Genomic DNA, 21,948 nt, shown 5'->3' on the forward strand with positions numbered 1-21,948 from the left:
CTAGCCCTGTCAGAATTTTATACGTTTCAATGAGCTCCCCTCTCATTCTTCTAATCTCTAGTGAATACAGGCCGAGTCGACCAAATCTCTCCTCATACGACATCCCAGGAATCAGTCTGGTGAACCTATATATATCATATGAATGTATTAAACATTTTACACTAGTATCACTAACAATAATTTTTGGCTCAAAAAATATAATGATACAGCAAGAAACAAGTTGAATCAAGAAACAAATATATTATTTTACAAATGATTTACCACAATGTACACGGTTCACTGTTATAGTTTTCCACCCATCTCAGTGGGGTAAATTCTCTCCTCTGAAATAGTATACAGTTTCCAAATATTTACGGATGTATAAAAATCAACTCCAAATTGCACTAAATAAACTAAAAACTGAACCCCGCCCCCCCAAAAATAAATACCCACAGAATACCCACTTTTAAGTTTGCCACTATACCATTGCCTTTCTTTCAAAACGTAAAACACTATGCCTATTAAAATTATGTGCCCTGCATTAGTCCCACACAGATATATGATTATGCAACAGTCAACAAGCATCATAGAATGGTTACAGCACAGAAGGAGGCCATTTGTCCCATTGAGCGTGTACCAGCTCTTTTAAAGAGCAAGCCAGTTAGTACCATTCCCTCGCTCTTTCCCCGTAGCCCTGCAAATTTTTTCCCTTCAAGTATTTATCCAATTCCTTTTTGAAAGCCACGATTGAATCTGCTTCCACCACCCTTTCAGGCAGCGCATTCCAGATCATAACTACTAACTGTGTAAAAAAGTGTTTCATCATGTTGCCTTTGGTTCTTTTGCCAATCACCGTAAATCTGTGTCCTCTGGTTCTCGACCCTTCCGCCAATGGGAACAGTTTCTCTTTATTTACTTTATCTAAACCCTTCATGATTTTGAACACTTCTATCCAATTTCATCTCAACCATCCCTGTTCGAAGGAGAACAGCTCCAGCTTCTCCATTTTAACTGAAGTCCCTCATTCCTGGAACTATTCTAGTAAATCTTTTCTGCACCCTCTCCAAGGCCTTCACATCCATCCTAAAGTGCGGTGCCCAGAATTGGACACAATACTCCAGTTGTGGCAGAACCAACTTTTTATAAAGGTCCAACATAACTTCCTTGCTTTTGTACTCTATGCCTCTATTTATAAAGCCCAGGATCGCATATGCTTTTTTAACTGCTTTCTCAACCTGTCCTGCCACCTTCAAAGATTTGTGCACACATACCCCCAGGTTTCTCTGTTCCTGCATCCCCTTTAGAATTGCACCATTTAGTGTTATCTCTCCTTGTTCTTCCTGCCAAAATGTATCACTTCACACTTCTCTGCGTTAAATTTTATCCGCCCATTCCACCAGCCTATCTATGTCCTCTTCACTACACTTCCAAGTTTTGTGTCTTCTTCAAATTTTGAAATTGTGCCCTGTACACCCAAGACCAAGTCATTAATGTCCATCGGCAAGAGTGGCTCGGTAGCACCACTACTGACCGAGCTGGCCGAGTCCTGAAGGACATAGCTGCAAGACTGGGCCTACAGCAGGTGGTGAGTGAACCAATATGAGGGAAAAACCTACTTGATCTTGTCCTCACCAATCTACCTGTCGCAGATGCATCTGTCCATCACAGTATTGGTAGGAGAGACCACTGCAAAGTCCTCGTGGAGACGAAGTCCCGTCTTCGCACTGAGAACACCATCCATCATGTCGTGTGGCACTATCACCGTGCTAAATGGGATAGATTCAGAGCAGATCTAGCAACTCAAAACTGGGCATCCATAAGGTGCTGTGGGCCATCAGCAGCAGCAGAATTGTATTCCAGCACAATCTGTAACCTCATGGCCCGGCATATTCTTCACTCTGCCATTACCAACAAGCCAGGGATCAACCCTGGTTCATTGAGGAGTGTAGAAGAGCATGCCAGGAGCAGCACCAGGCATACCTAAAAATGAGGTGCCAACCTGGTGAAGCAACAACTCAGGACTACATGCATGCTAAACAGCAGAAGCAACATGTTATAGACAGAGCTAAGCGAATCCACAACCAATGGATCAGATCAAAGCTGTGCAGTCCTGCTACATCCAGTCGTGAATGGTGGTGGGCAATTAAACAACTAACGGGAGGAGGAGGCTCTGCAAACATCCCCATCCTCAATAATGGCGGAGTCCAGCACGTGAGTGCAAAAGACAAGGTTGAAGCGTTTGCAACCATCTTCAGCCAGAAGTGCCGAGTGGATGATCCATCTCGGCCTCCTCCCGATGTCCCACCATCACAGAAGCCAGTCTTCGGCCAATTCGATTCACTCCACGTGATATCAAGAAAAGGCTGAATGCACTAGATACAGCAAAGGCTATGGGCCCCGACAACATCCCAGCTGTAGTGCTGAAAACTTGTGCTCCAGAACTAGCCGCACCTCTAGCCAAACTGTTCTAGTACAGTTACAACACTGGCATCTACCCGACAACGTGGAAAATTGCCCAGGTATGTCCTGTCCACAGAAAGCAGGACAAATCCAATCCGGCCAATTACCGCCCTATCAGTCTACTCTCAATCATCAGCAAAGTGACGGAAGGTGTCGTCGACAGTGCTATCAAGCGGCACTTACCAATAACCTGCTCACCGATGCTCAGTTTGGGTTCCGCCAAGTCCACTCGGCTCTAGATCTCATTACAGCCTTGGTCCAAACATGGACAAAAGAACTGAATTCCAGAGGTGAGGTGAGAGTGACTGCCCTTGACATCAAGGCGGCATTTGACCGAGTGAGGCACCAAGGAGCCCTAGTAAAATTGAAGTCAATGGGAATCAGGGGGAAAACTCTCCAGTGGCTGGAGTGATACCTAGCACAAAGGAAGATGGTAGTGGTTGTTGGAGGCCAATCATCTCAGCCCCAGGACATTGCTGCAGGAGTTCCTCAGGGCAGTGTCCTAGGCCCAACCATCTTCAGCTGCTTCATCAATGACCTTCCCTCCATCATCAGGTCAGAAATGGGGATGTTCGCTGATGATTGCACAGTGTTCAGTTCCATTCGCAACCCTTCAGATAATGAAGAAGTCCGTGTCTGCATGCAGCAAGACCTGGACAACATCCAGGCTTGGGCTGATAAGAGGCAAGTAACATTCATGCCAGGAAATGACCATCTCCAACAAGAGAGAGTCAAACCACCTCCCCTTGACATTCAACAGCATTACCATCGCTGAATCTCCCACCATCAACATTCTGGGGGTCACCGTTGACCAGAAACTTAACTGGACCAGCCATATAAATACTGTGGCTACACGAGCAGGTCAGAGGTCGGGTATTCTGCGGCAAGAGACTCACCTCCTGAATCCCCAAAGCTTTTCCACCATTTACAAGGCACAAGTCAGGGGTTTGATGGAATACATTCCGCTTGCCTGGATGAGTGCGGCTCCAACACCCCTCAAGAAGCTCGACACCATCCAGGACAAAGCAGCCTGCTTGATTGGCACCCCATCCACCACCCTAAACATTCACTCCCTTCACCACTGGCGCACGTGGCTGCAATGTGTACCATCTACAGGATGCACAGCAGCAACTTGCCAAGGCTTCTTCAACAGCACCTCCCAAACCCGTGACCTCTACCACCTAGGAGGACAAGGGCAGCAGGCACATGGGAACAACACCACCTGCACGTTCCCCATCAAGTCACCATCCCGACTTGGAAATTTATCGCCATTCCTTCATCGTCACTTCTTCAAAATCCTGGAACTCCCTACCTATCAGCGCTGTGGGAGTACCTTCACCAATCGGACTGCAGCGGTTCAAGAAGGTGGCTCACCACCACCTTCTCAAGGGCTATTTTGGATGGGCAATAAATGCTGGCCTTGCCAGCGACGCCCACATCCCATGAACGAATTTAAAAAAACTAATATATATTAAAAAAAAGCAGTGGTCTTAGTACCGACCCCTGGGGAACACCACTGTATGCCTTCCTCCAGTCCGAGAAACAAACATTCCCCACCACTCTCTGTTTCCTGTCATTTAGCCAATTTTGTTACAATGCTGCCACTGCCCCTTTTACTCCATGGGCTTCAATTTTGCTGACAAGCCTATTATGTGGCACTTTATCAAACGCCTTTTGAAAGTCCATATACACAACATCAACTGCGTTGCCTTCATCAGTCCTCTCTGTTACCTCATCAAAAAACTCAATCAAATTAGTTAAACGTGTTTTGCCTTTAACAAATCCGTGCTGGCTTTCCTTTATCAATCTGCACTTGTCCAAGTGACTATTAATTTTGTCCTGGATTATCGGGTAATCGGGTAAGCATGGCTGGTAGTTTTAGAAGCGTAGATGTTGAGACCAATGCTTCCTTTTTGGTAAGTGTCTTGAGGATTGTTCACTCTTGCTTAGTTCCTTCCCAGATGCTATACTATTTTCCCAGTATTATGTGGCATAGTGAAGTCAGTGAGAGCTACAACTTGATTAAAGCATTGTGTGAGGAGAAGCAGGGAGGGGGAGATAGAAAATGAAGATTTAAAGTTCTATGAAATCTATTGCAATTGGTGCTCTATTACATTTATGAAAATGCCATCCGTCTCACACTTTCTATGTATATCAATGGATTGTTGTTGAAATACATCATATGAGAAGCAAAACACAATTTTTAAAAAAGCTAACATCGCCCCTTCTCTTGAATAATAATATGGTACCAGAGATACTGCTTAAATGTTTTTTATTTTAAATATTTCCTTCAGATGTGATATATCTTCACAGTGCATTGCAGCTCTAATTCGCTGTACCTTAAAATAGTAAGAAATGGGCTTGATACTGCAATTCCCTGCATGGTGAGTTGTGGTGAAGTGCTGAGGGGAGGCCACAAGGATAGCAGGAAAATCAGTCACCCCATGCTAGTCATGCACACTTCCTAACTATCCAACAGCAACAGCATGGGGGTATTGGACCTGCACCTCCCACTGTTGTAGCACTGTGCATTGATGTTCCAGGATGCTGTTCTAACATGTCATTCTAGATTCAACTTTTTCAAAAAAATGTTTGCTTTCACAGCACTGATCAGTGTTAAATATGTATTAAAATAAGAACTAATGAAACTGGCCATATACCTCTAAGTATTAGTGTTGAGGTTGCCAAGGGAACTCGTGGCAGTTTTGTTGGACAATTAACAACTTCTGTAGGAAGAGTCACATTTTCCCGTTTTTATCCACGCTTTTTATCAAACAGGTCCCCTAATTAAAATTTTTTTGATATAGAATTATCTTTGCATATATCTGAAAAGTACATTTGAGCCTTTTATTTTGCAGAGGAGTAATTACGTAAGCTGGATGGAAGGCTCCATTTACAATCTCTACAGCCCCCAAATTTCTGGGTCATGCCTCTGCTGCCGGATATGCGGCAGCCAATTTGCGCATAGCAAAGCTCCACAAACAGCAATGTGATGTTGGTTGAGGGATAAATATTGGCCAGGAAACTGGGAGATCTCCCCGGCTCTTCTTCGAATAGTACCACGGGAACTTTTACATCCACCTGAGAGGGCACACGGGGCCTCGGTTTAACGTCTCATCCGAAAGAAGGCACCTCCCAGTGCAGCACTCTCTCAATACTGGCACTGAGATTGTCAGTCTGGATTATGGGCTCAAATCTCTGGAGTTGGGGCTCGAACCCACAACATTCTGACTCAGAATCGAGAGTGCTACCATTGAGCCAAGCCTGACACCAAGGTTTCACTCTCAAGAGCGTGGACCCCGTCACAATATCTCTTATTTCTGCTGTTCCATCTCGAAGTCCATCCCTCCCCCGACCCCCCCCCCAACATCTGGTGCCCTTATAGGCTCCCTGGTGATCTCCATCACCAAGACCGCCTACTTCCAATCCAGTAACATTGCCCGTCTCCGCCTCTGCCTCAGCTCATATGCTGCCAAAACCCTCATCCGTGCCTGTGTTACCTCTAGATTTGTCTATTCCAATGCTCTCCTGGCCGGCCTCCCAACTTGCACTCTCCGTAAACTTGAGCCTATCCAAAACTCCCCCCTGTGCTCGCTGACCTAGATTGGCTCCCTGTCCGGCAATGCCTCGATTTAAAAATTCTCATCCTTGTTTTCCAATCCCTCCATGGCCTGGTCCCTCCATATCTTTGTAACCACCTCCAGCCCTACAGTCCTCCGAGATCTCTGCGCTCCTCCAATCCTGGCCTCTTGCGCATCCCCAATTATAATCACTCCACCATTGCCGGCCATGCCTTCAGCTGCCTTGGCCCTAAGCTTTGGATTTCCCTCCATAAACCTCCCTGCCTCTTTCTCTCTCCTCCTTTAAGTCGTCCTTAAAACCTACCTCTTTGACCGAGCTTTTGGGCACCTGTTGTAATATCTCTTTATATGGCTCGGTGTCAATTTTGTCTGATAATGCTCCTGAGAAGTGCCTTGGGATGTTTTTACTATGTTAAATGCGCTATGTAAAGTAAGTTGTTGTTTATTGTGGTGATCTGCAAAATACTAAGAACAGATCAGCTTCTGACGGTGGGCTCCGTTTCACTTCCTCAAAGGTGGTTTCAAAATGAGCGTTGACATCATTCCCCAGATCAAATGACAAAGCAAATACATTTCTTTAAAGCAGCAAAGATTTGTATTCAGAGTGAGATTTGAAGTTCTTTTAAAACTCAACTAGACTCATTTTAATCTGGCCTCCTCCCTCCCCCCAGGTGGGAAACTGACGGCATCGGGTCAGATGCCCTTTTACACCCCTTCCCCCCCACCAGGGTTGATTTTAAACTCCATTAAAGTCCATGGAGACTAAAATCTGGGGCGGGGTGTAAAACAGGCAGTCGATTTGCTATCACCTGTTTTTAGCTCCTGCCAAAGACCAATTTCACCCTCCAACAAAACAAAAGAAAGGACCCCCATTTCTATAGCTCCTTTCACAACTTCCCAAAGCGCTTTACAGCCAATTAAGTACTTTTGAAATGTAGTCACTGTTGTAATGTAGGAAATGTGGCAGCCAATTTGCGCACAGCCAGGTCCCACAAAAACAGCAATGTGATAATGACCAGATAATCTGTTTCAGCGATGTTGGTTGATAGATAAATATTGTCTCAGGACTCCGGGAAAAAGTCCCCTACTCTTCTTCCAATAGTGCCATGCAATCTTTTAAGTCCACCTGAGAGGGCAGTCAGCGGTCTCAGTTTAACATCTCATCCGAAAGACGGCACCTCCGACAGTGCAGCACTCCCTCAGTGTTGCACTGGCGTGTCAGCCTGGATTATAGGCTTAAATCTCTGGAATGGGACTTAAACCCACGATCTTCTGACTCAGAGGCAAAAGTGCTACCAACTGAGCCACATTGAACACAGAGAACTCATCTCTGACTCGCAGCCGCCCGAGAATATAGGACAACTCTTCTCTACTTTTGACAGAACGAAACTGGACCTGAACTGGTTCACTGGGGAATTGACAGAAAGGATTGTTGAGAATGTACAACACAATGCCTGAGTAAAGATTGGACGGAGAGTCAATTCAGTTGCCCAGAGGGAAAATAGGTACTTTTTTATCATTCATTCTCGGGATGTGGATGTTGTTGGCAAGGCCAGCATTTACTGCCCATCCCTAGTTGCCCTGAGAAGGTGGTGGTAGGCCTTCTTCTTGAACTGCTGGGTAGCAGTTTTGATACAAACTGAGTGGCTTGCTCGGTCACTTCAGATGGCAGTTAAGAGTCAACTGCATTGGTGTGGGACTGGAGTCACACATAGGCCAAACTGGGTAAGGACGGCAGGTTTCCTTCCCTAAATGAACCAGTTTTTATGACAATCCGACAGCTTTTTATTTCAACTGAATTCAAATTCTCAAGCTGCCATGGTAGGATTTGAACTCACTTTCTCTGGATTATTAGTCCAAGGCCTCTGGATTACTGGCCCAGTAACATGACCATAGCTGCTTGGGTATTAAGGACAAGGGCAAGGAACTGGAATTAGAGAAACAGCGCTGTTGTGCCACACTAACGGACTGGATTGTCCCAAGGGTCTCCATTCATCCCTAAAGTTAGAAAGTGTACCGAAGGTTTTAGTGACTGAATCAACGCAGGCGGGGATGATGTACTCTTCCAATGTACAGAAGGCGGTAGGTTATCAGTGTGTGGCTTCATAAGAATTTTGTGACCCATTTCATTTAAAATAAACAGTGGTTTGCTGCCCAGATTAATAATCACCGTGTGTGTATCAAGTTTTGGGAATCTGGAATTCTCTCTCCCCAAAAGGGTGTGGATGATGCTGGGGATCGATTAAAATTTTCAAGACTAAAAAAGAAAGACTTGTATTTATATAGCACCTTTCATGACTTCAGGACATCCCAAAGTGTTTTATAGCTAATTAAGCTACCAACTAAGCCACAGCTGACACTGAGATTAAAGATTTTTGTTGGGTAAGGGTACCAAGGGATAGGGAGCAAAGTTGGGTAAATGGATTTGAGGTACGGCTCAGCCATGATCTATTGAATAGTGGAACAGGTCGAGGAGCTGAATTTCTTCTCTTCTAATGTAACAGACTCAATGGGCTGAATGGCCTCCTCCTGTTCTATGTAACAGGCTCGAGGGGCTGAATGGACTACTCCTGTTCCTATGTAACAGGCTCGAGGTGTTGAATGGCCTCCTCCTGTTCCTATCTATCCAAATTGAATAATGGTTCAACACCAGTAATTACCCCTTTAAGTGGACGCAGTGGGACAACAAAGAGTTGATAGGGGAGATAATCATCTGATATGCGGTTGCCTGTGGATTTTCCCTTTCGGTGTTTCACTTGAGTGACAACTAACACTTATGAGTCAGAATTAGGAACGCCTGGAAAGAGGAAGTAAATTAACAGCAGAAGATCACTAGCCAAGAGCATTTGGTCGGATGAGGAGCTGAGAGAGAGGACTAGTCTTTAAGGATGTGTCTGGTCTTGGCCAATGCGTTCCTTTGGATTCTGACAGTGGGGACAGTTGATGCGGGGCTTCAAGTGCCAAGTGAGGATGGTCTGACCGAATGTAGGAAGATTCAGAACTTGATTGCCCTTGAAGTTCTGCCTGGAGGAGGCTGGGACAATCTGAGAAATTTGGACCGGGGGCGAGTGATGAACATCAGCTACTCGCAGTGTAAAACCACCAAGGACGGTATGTACTTCATTCCAGACCAGGTCTACGTGGTGCCCCAGAAGCAGACCAGCATCGATATCGTGTCGGAGATGATCGAGAGCTGGCTGACCTACAAAAGCTCCACCAGCGCCTCGGTCAACGCTGAGGTGTCCTTCCTCTCCTTCTTGAACGGGAAGTTCTCCTGGGACAGCGAGAGGGTCAAAACTCACCAGGTGCATGACCGTAGCGTGACCACCAGAATCCAGGTGAGGAACGTCATGTACGAGATCATGTCATTGCCCAATTTCCAACTGGACGAGGGCTTCAAGAAGCGGCTGATTGAGATAGCCAACTACATCGAGAACAACCAGACAAGAGCTGCCAATTACTACTCCGAGTTGCTTGTTCGTAACTATGGGACCCACTTGTTGACTGGTGTCCATGCCGGGGCCAACCTGCTGCAGGAAGACCAGGTGCGATCGATCTTTGTGTCAGACAGCTGGAGTCGGAAATCCTCCATCACTACCTCGGCTGGAGTCACCTTCTTCCACACAGTAAACGTAGGACTCGGCAGTCGAACCGAAACCATGGACGAGTTCACCAGGCTGTATATCGGGAACAGGTCCCACTCCAGGATCGAGAACAACGGCGGGCTCCCCTTTTATCCCGGGATCACCCTGCAGAAGTGGCAGCAGGAGATCTTCAACCAGCTGGTGGCCATTGACAGATCAGGTCAGCCTTTGAGTTTCTTTGTCAGCCCGGAGACCGTCCCTGAGCTCCCGGAGCCCACGGTCAAGAAGGTCTCCCAGACCATCGAGCGAGCCATCAACCTCTACTACACCGTCAACACCCACCCGGGCTGCTTGGATCTCCAGTCCCCCAACTTCAACTTCAAGGCCAACATCGACGACGGGTCTTGCAAGGAAATGGGCACCAATTTCACCTTCGGCGGCCTTTACCAGGAATGTTCCATGCTTTCAGGGGCAAACGCCCAGCCCCTATGCCAAGCCCTGGAGCAGAGGAACCCCCTGACAGGGTCATTCAGTTGCCCCTCCGAGTACAAGGCCATTCTCCTGCATACGGGAGTGAAGGAGGAAGCTTACAGCCAGTACGAGTGTCACCGGAGCTGCCATTCCTGTTGGCTCATCTTCAGCTGCTGCCATGACGTGTGCGGAGACGTGTATCATGTGCGCAGAGCCCAGTTCAAGGCATACTGGTGCGCAGCTATGGGCTCGGTGCACCAGTCCTCGGGCTACCTCTTCGGCGGCCTCTACAGCGCCAGCGTCGGGAACCCACTGACCCAGACCCGCTCGTGCCCTCCATCCTTCTATCCGCTGGGCCTCTTCCGAGACCTGAAGGTCTGCGTGAGCGACGACTATGAGATGGGGTTCCGCTACTCCACGCCTTTTGGCGGCTTCTTCAGCTGTGAGGTGGGCAACCCCCTGGTCGATCATCCCGGCGTCCAAGGCCCAGGGGGGCTGCAGAGCTTCATGCAGAAGCAGCCGAGCCCCTACCCCAAGAGGTGCCCCAAGGGCTACAGCCAACACCAAGCTGTCATCAGCGATGGGTGTCAGATACTCTATTGTGTGAAATCCGGCACCTTTGATGGAGTTCAACTGGCCCCCATCAATCTGCCCCCATTCACACGGGCCCCTCTTCTGACCAAGGGTTCCATCAGCACAGTGGCTGTCCTGTCTGAGTACCAACAGCCTTGGGTCAAGGACACCAAGACCCAAATGTGGAGAATGGCCCAAGAGTCAGAAATCCGTCAATTATTTAGCGAGACCTCATCCTTGTCCGGAGGGGCCACGGCTGGCATCTCCATCACCGTCACCCTGATCTTGGCGGGTTTGATCGCCCTCGCTTTCTACGGTACGAAGCGTTGGAGAAACCGGAGCTACCAAATCCTGGAGAGGTACTCGGTGCATTCCAACTACGGCACGGCAGAACACCAGGACACAGCTGATTTGTGTCCGCCAACTCAGAATGGTGATGCCTGATTGGACATGACATTCCGTTGGGTTGGGGGTTGGGGGTTGGGGGGGGCGTTGAATCCTTAACTACAACTCATTAAACCAGGACAAGGACTAGAAGGCAAACATTCCATTATTCAGTCATGGGTTAGATTGACAAAAAAAAATCACTGAGTGGGATAGTTGAATGAGCAGGAGATTGGGATTAGACTGAGTGGGACGTTAAAGGGTATGAGGAGAGAGTAGGAGAGTGGGATTAGACTGGGTGGGACATTAAAGGGTATGGGGAGTGAGCGGGAGAGTGGGATTAGCCTGGGTGGGATATTAAAGGGTATGGGGAGAGGGTAGGAGAGTGGGATTAGACAGGGTGGGATATTAAATGGTATGGGGAGTGAGCTGGAGAGTGGGATTAGACTCGATGGTACATTAAAGGGTATGGGGAGTGAGCGGGAGAGTGGGATTAGCCTGGGTGGGATATTAAAGGGTATGGGGAGAGGGTAGGAGAGTGGGATTAGACTGGGTGGGACATTAAAGGGTATGGGGAGTGAGCAGGAGAATGGGATTAGATTAGGTGGGGCTATGTTGAGTTAAACACCAGCACAGACTTGATCGGCTGACTCATTTGTTTTTGTCTGAAAACATTCTTGTTCGAATTGAACTTCCTCAATTTCCATAATCTCTGCTGTTTTTTTGATCCTCTCAGTGTTATTTTTTGTTTTACCCCTTTGAACCGAGCGAGGCATTTTGGTAAAGAATCACCCTGATTTGATGTTGTGAATCTTCCCTTGAATGAACTTGCGAATCGGATGACTGGGAAATGAGATGTAATTTTATTAACTGCGGTAACCCCTCTATATTAGGTGCTGGAAACTTGGAGCAAAGTTAGATGTGTAACTTACTAATGCATAAACTACTAATGTATAAACTACTAATGTAACCTCGAGAGAGAGAGAGAGAAAACAATGAAACTTTGAAACACAATTCAGGTGTATTTGCTAAATAAAATTGAGCTGAATTCATTCCCGATTTTTGCAGTGTGTTACAATAACAATTTTCATTTAAAGTAGTAAAATGTCTCAAGGCGTTTAATGGAGCATTATCAGACAATATTTGACACCGAGCCACATAAGGAGATCTTAGGACAGGTGATCAAACACTTGGTCAAAGAGGTATTTTTTAAGGAGGGTCTTAAAGGAGGAGAAATAGGTGGAGAGGCGGGGAGGTTTAAGGAGGGAATTCCAGAGTTTACGGGCTAGTCAGTTGAAGGCACAGCCGCCAATAGTGGGGTGAAGGTAGTTGGTTTTACCCTTAAAAGGGAACAAGAAGCAAAACAGCGCAGATGATGGAAATGTGAAAATAAAATCAGAGAATAGCTGGAAACACTATGGGGGTAATTTTAACCCCCAACGACAGGCGGGAGAGGGTTGGGAGGGGGTTAAATCGGCAAATATGTGAAACCCAACCCTAACAAGCTGCTAATGCACCTACTTCCGATTTAACCGTGGCAGGATTGAGGGCGTCCAAGTAAACAGCTATGGAGAGGCGGCTCCGTCATTATAATATGTTAATGAGGCTCTGTTCCTCAGATTTTGGGAGCCATTTGAATTTAACGGGAAACCCGGCAGCTAAAGGAAGGTGGGAGATGCTGGATTCTGCAGGTAAGTGCTTTTTAGAGCGCCTTGTGGGCCAGAAGGGGCAGGAGTGCGTCCCCCAGCCCCCCAAGCAAATCTTCTTCTGCAATCGGCCAATCCCCCCCCCGCCGCCGTAATCTGTCTTCCCCCACGATCTGCCCACCTCCCCGCGATCTGCAGACCCTCGCGATCTGCCCATCTCCCCCACGATCTGCCTCCTTCCCCGCAATCTGCCTCCCTTCCCGCGATCATCCACCCTCCCCGCATCATCCACCCTCCCCGCGATCTGCCGACCACCCAACTATGCTCCGATCTGGCCCTCCCTCCCTACTCGTTACCATGCTCCGAGACTTCCCCCCACCACCCCACACCATGCCCCGATCCTTTCCGATTGCTGGGGACCGCCCTCAGCTGCGGCCTTCTACTGATGGCTTTCCCGATCAAGGCCAACCAGCCTCTCAATCTGGCCAGCTGCTGGGCAGGAAATGGAGTAAAAAAAACGCCAATGAGGTCCTGTGGCAATGGCGCGTTTGCGGCCAGGAATCCCGGAAATGCAGGGAACATGATAATCACCTGTGTTATCTTGACAGTTAGAACAGCCTCTAATTGTCATGTGTAACTGGACTGCAGAATCTTTCACACATTGCAGGGTATATTTTCCAACTATCAACAAAACATACGTGAAAATTCGAGGCTGTTATAATTGTCAACATAATACATGATAATTAGTGGCTGTTCTAACTGTCAGGATTTTTTTTTATTATTCATTCATGGGATGTGGGCGTTGCTGGCAAGGCCAGCATTTATTGCCCATCCCTAATTGCCCTTGAGAAGGTGGTGGTGAGCCGCCTTCTTGAACCGCTGCAGTCCGTGTGGTGAAGGTTCTCCCACAGTGCTGTTAGGAAGGGAGTTCCAGGATTTTGACCCAGCGACGATGAAGGAACGGCGATATATTTCCAAGTCGGGATGGTGTGTGACTTGGAGGGGAATGTGCAGGTGGTGGAGTTCCCATGTGCCTGCTGCTCTTGTCCTTCTAGGTGGTAGAGGTCGCGGGTTTGGAAGGTGCTGTCGAAGAAGCCTTGGCGAGTTGCTGCTGTGCATCCTATGGATGGTACACACTGCAGCCACAGTGCGCCAGTGGTGAAGGGAGTGAATGTTTAGGGTGGTGGATGGGGTGCCAATCAAACAGGCTGTTTTGTCCTGGATGGTGTCAAGCTTCTTGAGTGTTGTTGGAGCTGCACTCATCCAGGCAAGTGGAGAGTATTCCATCACACTCCTGACTTGTGCCTTATAGATGGTGGAAGGGCTTTGGGGAGTCAGGAGGTGAGTCACTCGCGGCAGAATACCTAGTCTCTGACCTGCTCTTGTAGCCACAGTATTTATATGGCTGGTCCAGTTAAGTTTCTGGTCAATGGTGACCCCCAGGATGTTGATGGTGGGGGATTCGGTGATGGTAATGCCATTGAATGTCAAGGGGAGGTGGTTAGACTCTCTTTTGTTGGAGATGGTCATTGCCTGGCACTTATCTGGCGTGAATGTTACTTGCCACTTATCAGCCCAAGTCTGGATGTTGTCCAGGTCTTGCTGCATGCGGGTTCGGACTGCTTCATTATTTGAGGGGTTTCGAATGGAACTGAACACTGTGCAATCATCAGCGAACATCCCCATTTCTGACCTGATGATGGAGGGAAGGTCATTGATGAAGCAGCTGAAGATGGTTGGGCCTTGGACACTGCCCTGAGGAACTCCTGCAGCAATGTCCTGGGGCTGAGATGATTGGCCTCCAACAACCACTACCATTTTCCTTTGTGCTAGGTATCACTCCAGCCACTGGAGAGTTTTTCTCCTGATTCCCATTGACTTCAATTTTACTAGGGCTCCTTGGTGCCACACTCGGTCAAATGCCGCCTTGATGTCAAGGGCAGTCACTCTCACCTCACCTCTGGAATTCAGTTCTTTTGTCCATGTTTGGACCAAGGCTGTAATGAGATCTAGAGCCGAGTGGACTTGGCGGAACCCAAACTGAGCATCGGTGAGCAGGTTATTGGTAAGTGCCGCTTGATAGCACTGTCGACGACACCTTCCATCACTTTGCTGATGATTGAGAGTAGACTGATGGGGCGATAATTGGCCGCATTGGATTTGTCCTGCTTTTTGTGGACAGGACATACCTGGGCAATTTTCCACATTGTCGGGTAGATGCCAGTGTTGTAGCTGTACTGGAACAGCTTGGCTAGAGGCGCAGCTAGTTCTGGAGCACAAGTCTTCAGTACTACAGCCGGGATGTTGTCAGGGCCCATAGCCTTTGCTGTATCCAGTGCACTCAGCCGTTTCTTGATATCACGTGGAGTGAATCGAATTGGCTGAAGACTGGCTTCTGTGATGGTGGGGATATCGGGAGGAGGCTGAGATGGATCATCCACTTCTGGCTGAAAATGGTTGCAAACGCTTCAGCCTTGTCTAACACTGGTGATTATCATGTTCTCTGCATTTCCGGGATTCCCGGCCGCAAACATGCACCGACGCTCCCTCCCCACCTCCCGATAAATATCAGGGCCTATGTTTCCCCACAGGTGATGTCTGATCTGTTCTGTTTCTTCCCAGTTTTTTTTATTACTACCTTAAATTTAATTCAGTGCACCAGCTTTGTGGCTCGGTGTTTGTCCGATTATATTTGCTACATACGATTTAGATCCACCTTAAACAGCCACTCTCTCTACCACCGGCGCATAGTGACTGCAGTGTGTATTATCTACAGGATGCACTGCAGCAAGTCGCCAAGGCTTCTTCGGCAGCACCTCCCAAACCTGCGACCATCATCACCACCTAGAAGGACAAGGACAGCAGGCGCATGGGAACACCATCACCTCCAAGTTCCCCTCCAAGTCACACGCCATACCATATGGACATATATCGCCATTCCTTCATTGTTGCCAGGTCAAAATCCTGGAACTCTCTACCTAACAGCACTGTGGGAGTGCCTTCACCACATGGACTGCATTGATTCAAGAAGAAGGCTCACCACCATCTTCTCAAGGGCAAGTAGGGATGGGAAATAAATGCTGGCCTTGCCAGCGATGCCCACATCCCAATAATGAATCTCAAAAAAAGTCTCCAGAGACCAGCTTGTAAAAGTTGGTTTCAGTTAAAAGTTATTTTCTTCTGTATCGATCCTCTGAATATTATTAACAGTCGTGTGCTGTTCCCAGTTATTCACTACCCACAGATTCAGCTGTGCCAATGGATCATTTCTAACCTGTTATTGGACTGAAGAATCTTTCACACATTGCAGGGTATATTTTCCAACTATCAACAAAACATACGTGATGATAAGATGAAAATTCGAGGCTGTTGTAATTGTCAACATAATACACATGATAATTAGAGGCTGTTCTAACCGTCAAGATAACACTGGTGATTATCATATGACATTTCGAGGTTGTTGTCATCATAACATGTGATAATTAGAGGCTATTCTAACTGTCAACATAAAATAGATGATAATTAAAGGCTGTTTATTTCAAAATTATTTTAAAAAACTGAACTCAAAACAGGATGAGGAAATATACCATCTCTCAGCTTAACGTTTATAGAACATAAAACAACAGGTGTGTAATCAGTACTCTGCCTTTTTTCTATCTTCCACACTCTCAGACACATAAAAAAGCCCTCGGTTAAATAAAGACACAATGCGTCTGCGTTTTTTTAAAAACACACTCAAATAAATTTTGCCTGAATAAAGTTTTTGAAAATGATGCTCTTGCTTTTCTTTTGAAAAGTAACTGGGTGGAAACTGCTAGATGCTGAAGAAAAAATTCCAGCAGTTCAGCTGATCGAATGGTACTGATGCATTGTGGAAAATTGGTACACTTGTTCAAACAGTACTAATGGGAAATTAATCATACTACACATGCTTAGACTGCACAATCCAAATTCTGCCAACAACATTGCAGTTCTGGGCATAAAAGAAACTTCAGCACATGAGTGACTCAGGTGAATTTTCTACTTTGAGTACTGCCAGTCTTTAAGTACTTCCTCTTTATCTATTTTTATCCCTGATGTGGAGATGCCGGTGATGGACTGGGGTTGACAAATGTAAGGAATCTTACAACACCAGGTTATAGTCCAACTGTTTCATTTGAAAATCACAAGCTTTCGGAGGCTTTCTCCTTCGTCAGGTGAGCGAGTCACACTCGCTCACCTGACGAAGGAGAAAGCCTCTGAAAGCTTGTGATTTTCAAATAAAACAGTTGGACTATAACCTGGTGTTGTAAGATTCCTTATATTTTTATCCCATCCAACATCGCTACTACCTCCTCCTTTACTGCTACAATGGCAGCACCCTCTTCTCTAGTGAAGATGAATGCGAAATATTCGTTTAGTGCCTCAGCCAGGCCCTCTGCCTCCACAAGAGGATCTCCTTTTTTGTCCCTAGTCGGTCCCTCCCTTCCTTTGACTAGCCTTTTACTATTTTTGGTTTACAAGAGACTTTTGGGTTCCTTTTTTTGTTAGCCACTAATCTATTCTCATACCCTCTCTTTGCCTCTCTTATTCACTTTTTTAGATCTCCTCTGTACTTTCTGTATTCAGCTTGGTTCTCTACTGTATTATGAACCTTATATTCGCCATAAGCCTCCTTTTTTTAGATCATTTTAATTTCTATATCTTTAGTCATCTAGAGAGCTCTAGCTTTGGATGCTCTTCATTTCGCCCACGTAGGAATGTGTCTACTCTGTACCCGAACCAACTCCTCCTTGAAGGCCTCCCATTACTTAGTTATTGTTTTGCCTACCAATTTTTGATTCCAATCCATCTGGGCTAGATCCCTTTTTAACTCACTGAAATTAGCTCTCCTCCAGTTAAGTATTTTCACATTTGATTATTTTCCATAACTGTTCTAAACCCTAATGATATTATGATCACTGTTCCCCAAATGCCCACCCACTGAAACATGCTCCACCTGCCCCACTTCATTCCCCAGAACTAGATCCAGCACTATTTCCTTCCTCGTTGGGTTGGAAACACACTGTTCCAGAAAGTTCTCTTGTATATATTTTAGGAATTCCTCCCCCTCTTTGCCCTTTACATTGTCACTGTCCCAGTCTATATTGGGAAAATTGAAGTCCCCCATTATCACCACTCTATAGTTCTTGATCTTTCTGTAATTTGCCTGCAAATTTGCTCCTCCCCACTCTTTGCTGGCCTATAGTACACACCCAGTAGCATAATAGCCACTCTATTGTTCCTTAATTCTAACCAACTAATTTCTGCTTTTGATTCCTCAACTATTTCATTCTTTTCCAGTGCTATAATAGTTTCTTTGATCAATACTGCCACCTCCCCTTTTTCCTTCCCTATCTTTCCTGAATACCTTTCGCTCGGAATATTATGTACCCAATCCTCCCCTTCTTTGAGCCCGGTCTCTGTGATATCATAGTCCCATTTGGCAACTTGTGCCTGCAGCTCACCAAACTTATTTACGCACATGCATTCCAAACTCATCTTAGTCTGCTTCGCATTTGCCCCCTGTCTGATCCCTCCTATTTCTGAACTCTTCTTTAACCTAGTGTTATTTGTCTCTCCCAGTCCTCTGTGCACCTTGTTTCTCCTCTCTAATGTTTCATCCTGGTGCCCATCCTTTTGTCAGTTCCATTCAACAGCTTGCGTGCAATCAACGGAGCGACATATTTCTGAGTATTTTAAAAAGTGTCGTTATTGGCAATGATCACATCAGTAGTTCAGGAAACATGCTAAAGCAATTTGAACTGTGCTTGTTTTGCCTTTTTTTTTACCATTTATGGACAGAAGTCAGAACCCTGTGTCTTCAGGATGTGAGGGTAGTGTTTATTTCTGGTGCAATGAGGAAAAAGCAGGTTTTCGAACTCTGACTGCGATCCCACTCACAGCTGAAACAATGCAATCCTGCAAAATCTGTCTGCACCTCCAACTCCTCAGCTTGGGTGAGTATCACTGCTGGCAGCATCTCAGAACAGAATGATTGAGAGTGCAGTTTACTGCGGACAACTAGGAACTTCCCTTAGTAGAGTGGCATTGATTCTTTCAAGAGACTACACCATTGTGCTGCTGTGGTAGACCAGCATCATTATTCGTGTAGTTTTTCAATTCTCCCAAGCAGTCATCTGAAAAACAGCATCAGATATGATAGACTTCTTCGTCTCTGCAATGGAAACATTCTTAAACAGGAAGGAAAGCTAAAGTAACTAATTTACAATTACTTGACAAAGAGAACTTAACCAGTGAGCTTGGCAGAATTTTTAGCATCTTTCAGCAAAACCATCTTCAGAAAATTTCAGTTTTTTTAATTGAAAATTATGAGGGGTTTTAATAGGGTTGACAGGGAGAAACTGTTTCCACTGGGTTGGTAGGAGGGTTGGTAACCAGAGGACACAGATTTAAGATAAATGGCAAGAAAGCCAGGGGGAGATGAGGAGAAATTTTTTTACTCAGCGAGTTGTTAAGATCTGGAATGCATTGCCTGAAAGGGTAGTGAAAGCAGATTCAATAGTAACTTTCAAAAGGGAATTGGATATATACTTAAAAAGGAAAAGTTTGCAGGCCTATGGGGGAAAAAGCAGGGGAGTGAGACTAATTGGTATCTCTTTCAGCGAGCCAGCACAGACACGACGGGCCGATTGGCCTCCTTCTGTGCTGTATGATTCTATGAAGACCCAAGTGAAAAGCCAAAGCAGGAGACAACAAAGGTTGAAAAGGAGAGGATAGAAGATATGGTAAATCAAAAATTAATGTAGGTGACATCAAGACTTGGTTTTAAAAACTTGTAGGGAAAAGTATAAAGTGGAGGTACTGAGTAGTCACCTATTAATACTCTTACAATGCTGTTATATAGTACAGTAGAAAGTGCAGTATTGTATCAGCAAGATAATTAACATAATATAGCAAATGTGGGTTTTATTCTTTCCAGTTATAGACACCTAATTTTTTGAGATCATGGGGCGATATGCATCGTATTTCAGCTTCCAATCTTAAATAATTTGTACAAGTTTTCATTTGAATATGGAAATGTACATCATACATTAGTATTTATTTTTGAGAAAGCCAAGTTATTATTTGAAACAAGTTCATTCAATTTTATAGTTTTATCATTTGGCTATTTCATATAGAGAAAAGCTAAGTAAATCTACACTCAATATAATTAAAAGAAAAGTCAATAAATAATATCTTAATATTTTAGTCCTTGGATGTTCTTAAACATTTCTTACATAAGGTGTAGTTAGAATTTAGTTCTCTCTCTATATATATAAAAAAGCTAGACTTAGGCCTTTTAAATGAGAATTATATGAAGAATTCCTCTTTCTCATTGTGAGGAAATGCATTAGTGTTAGGCAAAATTAGATTGTATTGTACAAGGGATTAAGGCATTTGGCATGTTGCCTTTCCCTCAGGTGAGTTACTGTCATTGCTATGTTTAGAACTTATCTTATATTTACCGTAAATTTATCACATCAAGTTGTCAGAATTAAGCTTTTGTTAAATCTTCTAGAGTGTTCTTTGGAGGGTGGGGCTGAGTACATTATTAGTGCAGATTAGAGGGAGCTTTACCTGACCTGGGAGTGCCTGACACTGGTTGCCTGAAATTGGAAGAGTTACGTGCCTCAGCACTCTAAAATTCTGCATTCTAAAACAATCATCCATCGAATATTTTAGGTCTTGAAATTACACTGTGCGAATATTAAACTCTTAATGTGTTTGTATGCAATTTTCCTTGTCCACTATTTTAAATAGGTTAATTTATCTGTTAGAATGGCAGACAAAGGAATTGGAAATGAACTTTGGAAACATAATCTTATTTTGTCTGATGGTGCATTTCTTTACATTGAGGAAATAAAATATCTAAGACCTCTTTGTAAAGGGTTTTACATAACATTTATTTTCCAACTCACTCAATCCCTAATGGAGAATTTTAGTTTACAATCAACATCCAACAATTTAAATCTATCTTTGGTTGGGGAAGTTAAGCAGGGTCTCTTTGTAGTGAAACTGGCTTCTAGACGACATCACTAGCAATGGACAGATTCGGTAATCAAATACCTGAACCAGACAGGTCTGCAGTACTCCAGGCGTGTTGATGATTGACTAACTAGTCTGGCTCGTTAATAGAGCATAAAAGACTTGGCCTGTCTCTGGGAGCTGGAAATGTTCTCACATTTCCAGATAATCCTTTAAGCGAATGCCTGAGAAGGGTGGGGTGACTCTGGCTGGACAAGCACGATTGTATTTACTTGTGGTCCATGCAGATAAGCTATGCAGTTTTAGCTGGATAAATGCCAGCAGTAACTAATTCTTGGCTTTTGTCAACCTGTATCTAAACTCCGGATTTAGGTATGCGGGGTGTCTTGACGGGAAGAGAGTGTTTACTCTATATCAGTCAAACAGAAACTCTGTGTAGATTTCTCAGCAGTTTGTTTTGGAGATTCTTAATGATTAGTTTCTGCGTTTGTCAGACACCTGGTTGACCGAAAAAAAATCTAATTGAACTTGCATTTTTTAAGTTCTCTTTTTGTTTCCCTCCAATTTTCTTCCCTCCTCTCTTGAAGATATTGACTCATGCTAGGGTACAGTTTCATAGGTGCCCGTTATCCTCTGTTAAAACACCAATGTCATTCTTCATTCTTATGAATATAGATATTAGCCTAGCAATTCGGCCGCCCAGCACTCGTTTCTCGGGAGCTAAATGGCGGACTACGCTCACAATAAGGTGGGCAGGAAGCGGGTGCATATTGCTGGCTGGAAGCGCACCACCTCCCACATCGGTTGCGCTGGGGTCAGAAGCGCATATTGGCAACATTTAAAAGGGGAAGTCATTTGTTTCAATTAGGGTCCTGCGCTTCTTGCAGAATCCGTTCTCGATTTTCGAACGCCCCAGTGCCTTCACCCACCCATGTGCTGAACTCACTCAGCGCAACGTAGCACTAACAGGCAGGCAGGCCCCCATACTTACCAGAGTGATCCTCCCGACCCCACGTTAAAAGAACACAGGTGGCTCCCCCACCCCGGCTACCAATCCCCCCAACCCCGCTACCAAAAATTGGGCATGTCCGACTTTCTAGGCCAGTGAGTGTCAATAGACTATTCACCATTTAGAGCATCAAAATTGGGCCCAATCCTGTCGTCACTTGACCACCACACTCATCTACTTTCCATGAGAGTCAATGGTACTGATCAAAAGCAGGAACACTGGCTGATATTTTCCCCACTCTAATTTAGGGTCTG

The 21,948-nt window shown here is 45.4% G+C and overlaps 2 protein-coding genes across 2 annotated transcripts in view; both read left to right on the top strand.

Moving 5' to 3' along the window:
* The first annotated feature begins 8,827 nt into the window (after positions 1 to 8,827).
* Positions 8,828 to 12,084, top strand: LOC137322757 (macrophage-expressed gene 1 protein-like). Its single transcript, XM_067985780.1, has one exon. The coding sequence runs from the start codon at positions 8,909 to 8,911 to the stop codon at positions 11,090 to 11,092; it is 2,184 nt and encodes a 727-aa protein (XP_067841881.1). The 5' UTR covers positions 8,828 to 8,908; the 3' UTR covers positions 11,093 to 12,084.
* A 6,409-nt stretch (positions 12,085 to 18,493) lies between these two features.
* Positions 18,494 to 21,948, top strand: part of LOC137322637 (uncharacterized) — a 30,053-nt gene continuing 26,598 nt past the window's right edge. Inside the window, exon 1 of the mRNA XM_067985544.1 lies at positions 18,494 to 18,656. Coding sequence (XP_067841645.1) covers positions 18,494 to 18,656 — 163 coding nt within the window. The remainder of the gene's footprint in view (positions 18,657 to 21,948) is intronic.

Source organism: Heptranchias perlo, chromosome 6 (assembly GCF_035084215.1).
Source record: "Heptranchias perlo isolate sHepPer1 chromosome 6, sHepPer1.hap1, whole genome shotgun sequence".
Classification (NCBI taxonomy): domain Eukaryota; kingdom Metazoa; phylum Chordata; class Chondrichthyes; order Hexanchiformes; family Hexanchidae; genus Heptranchias; species Heptranchias perlo.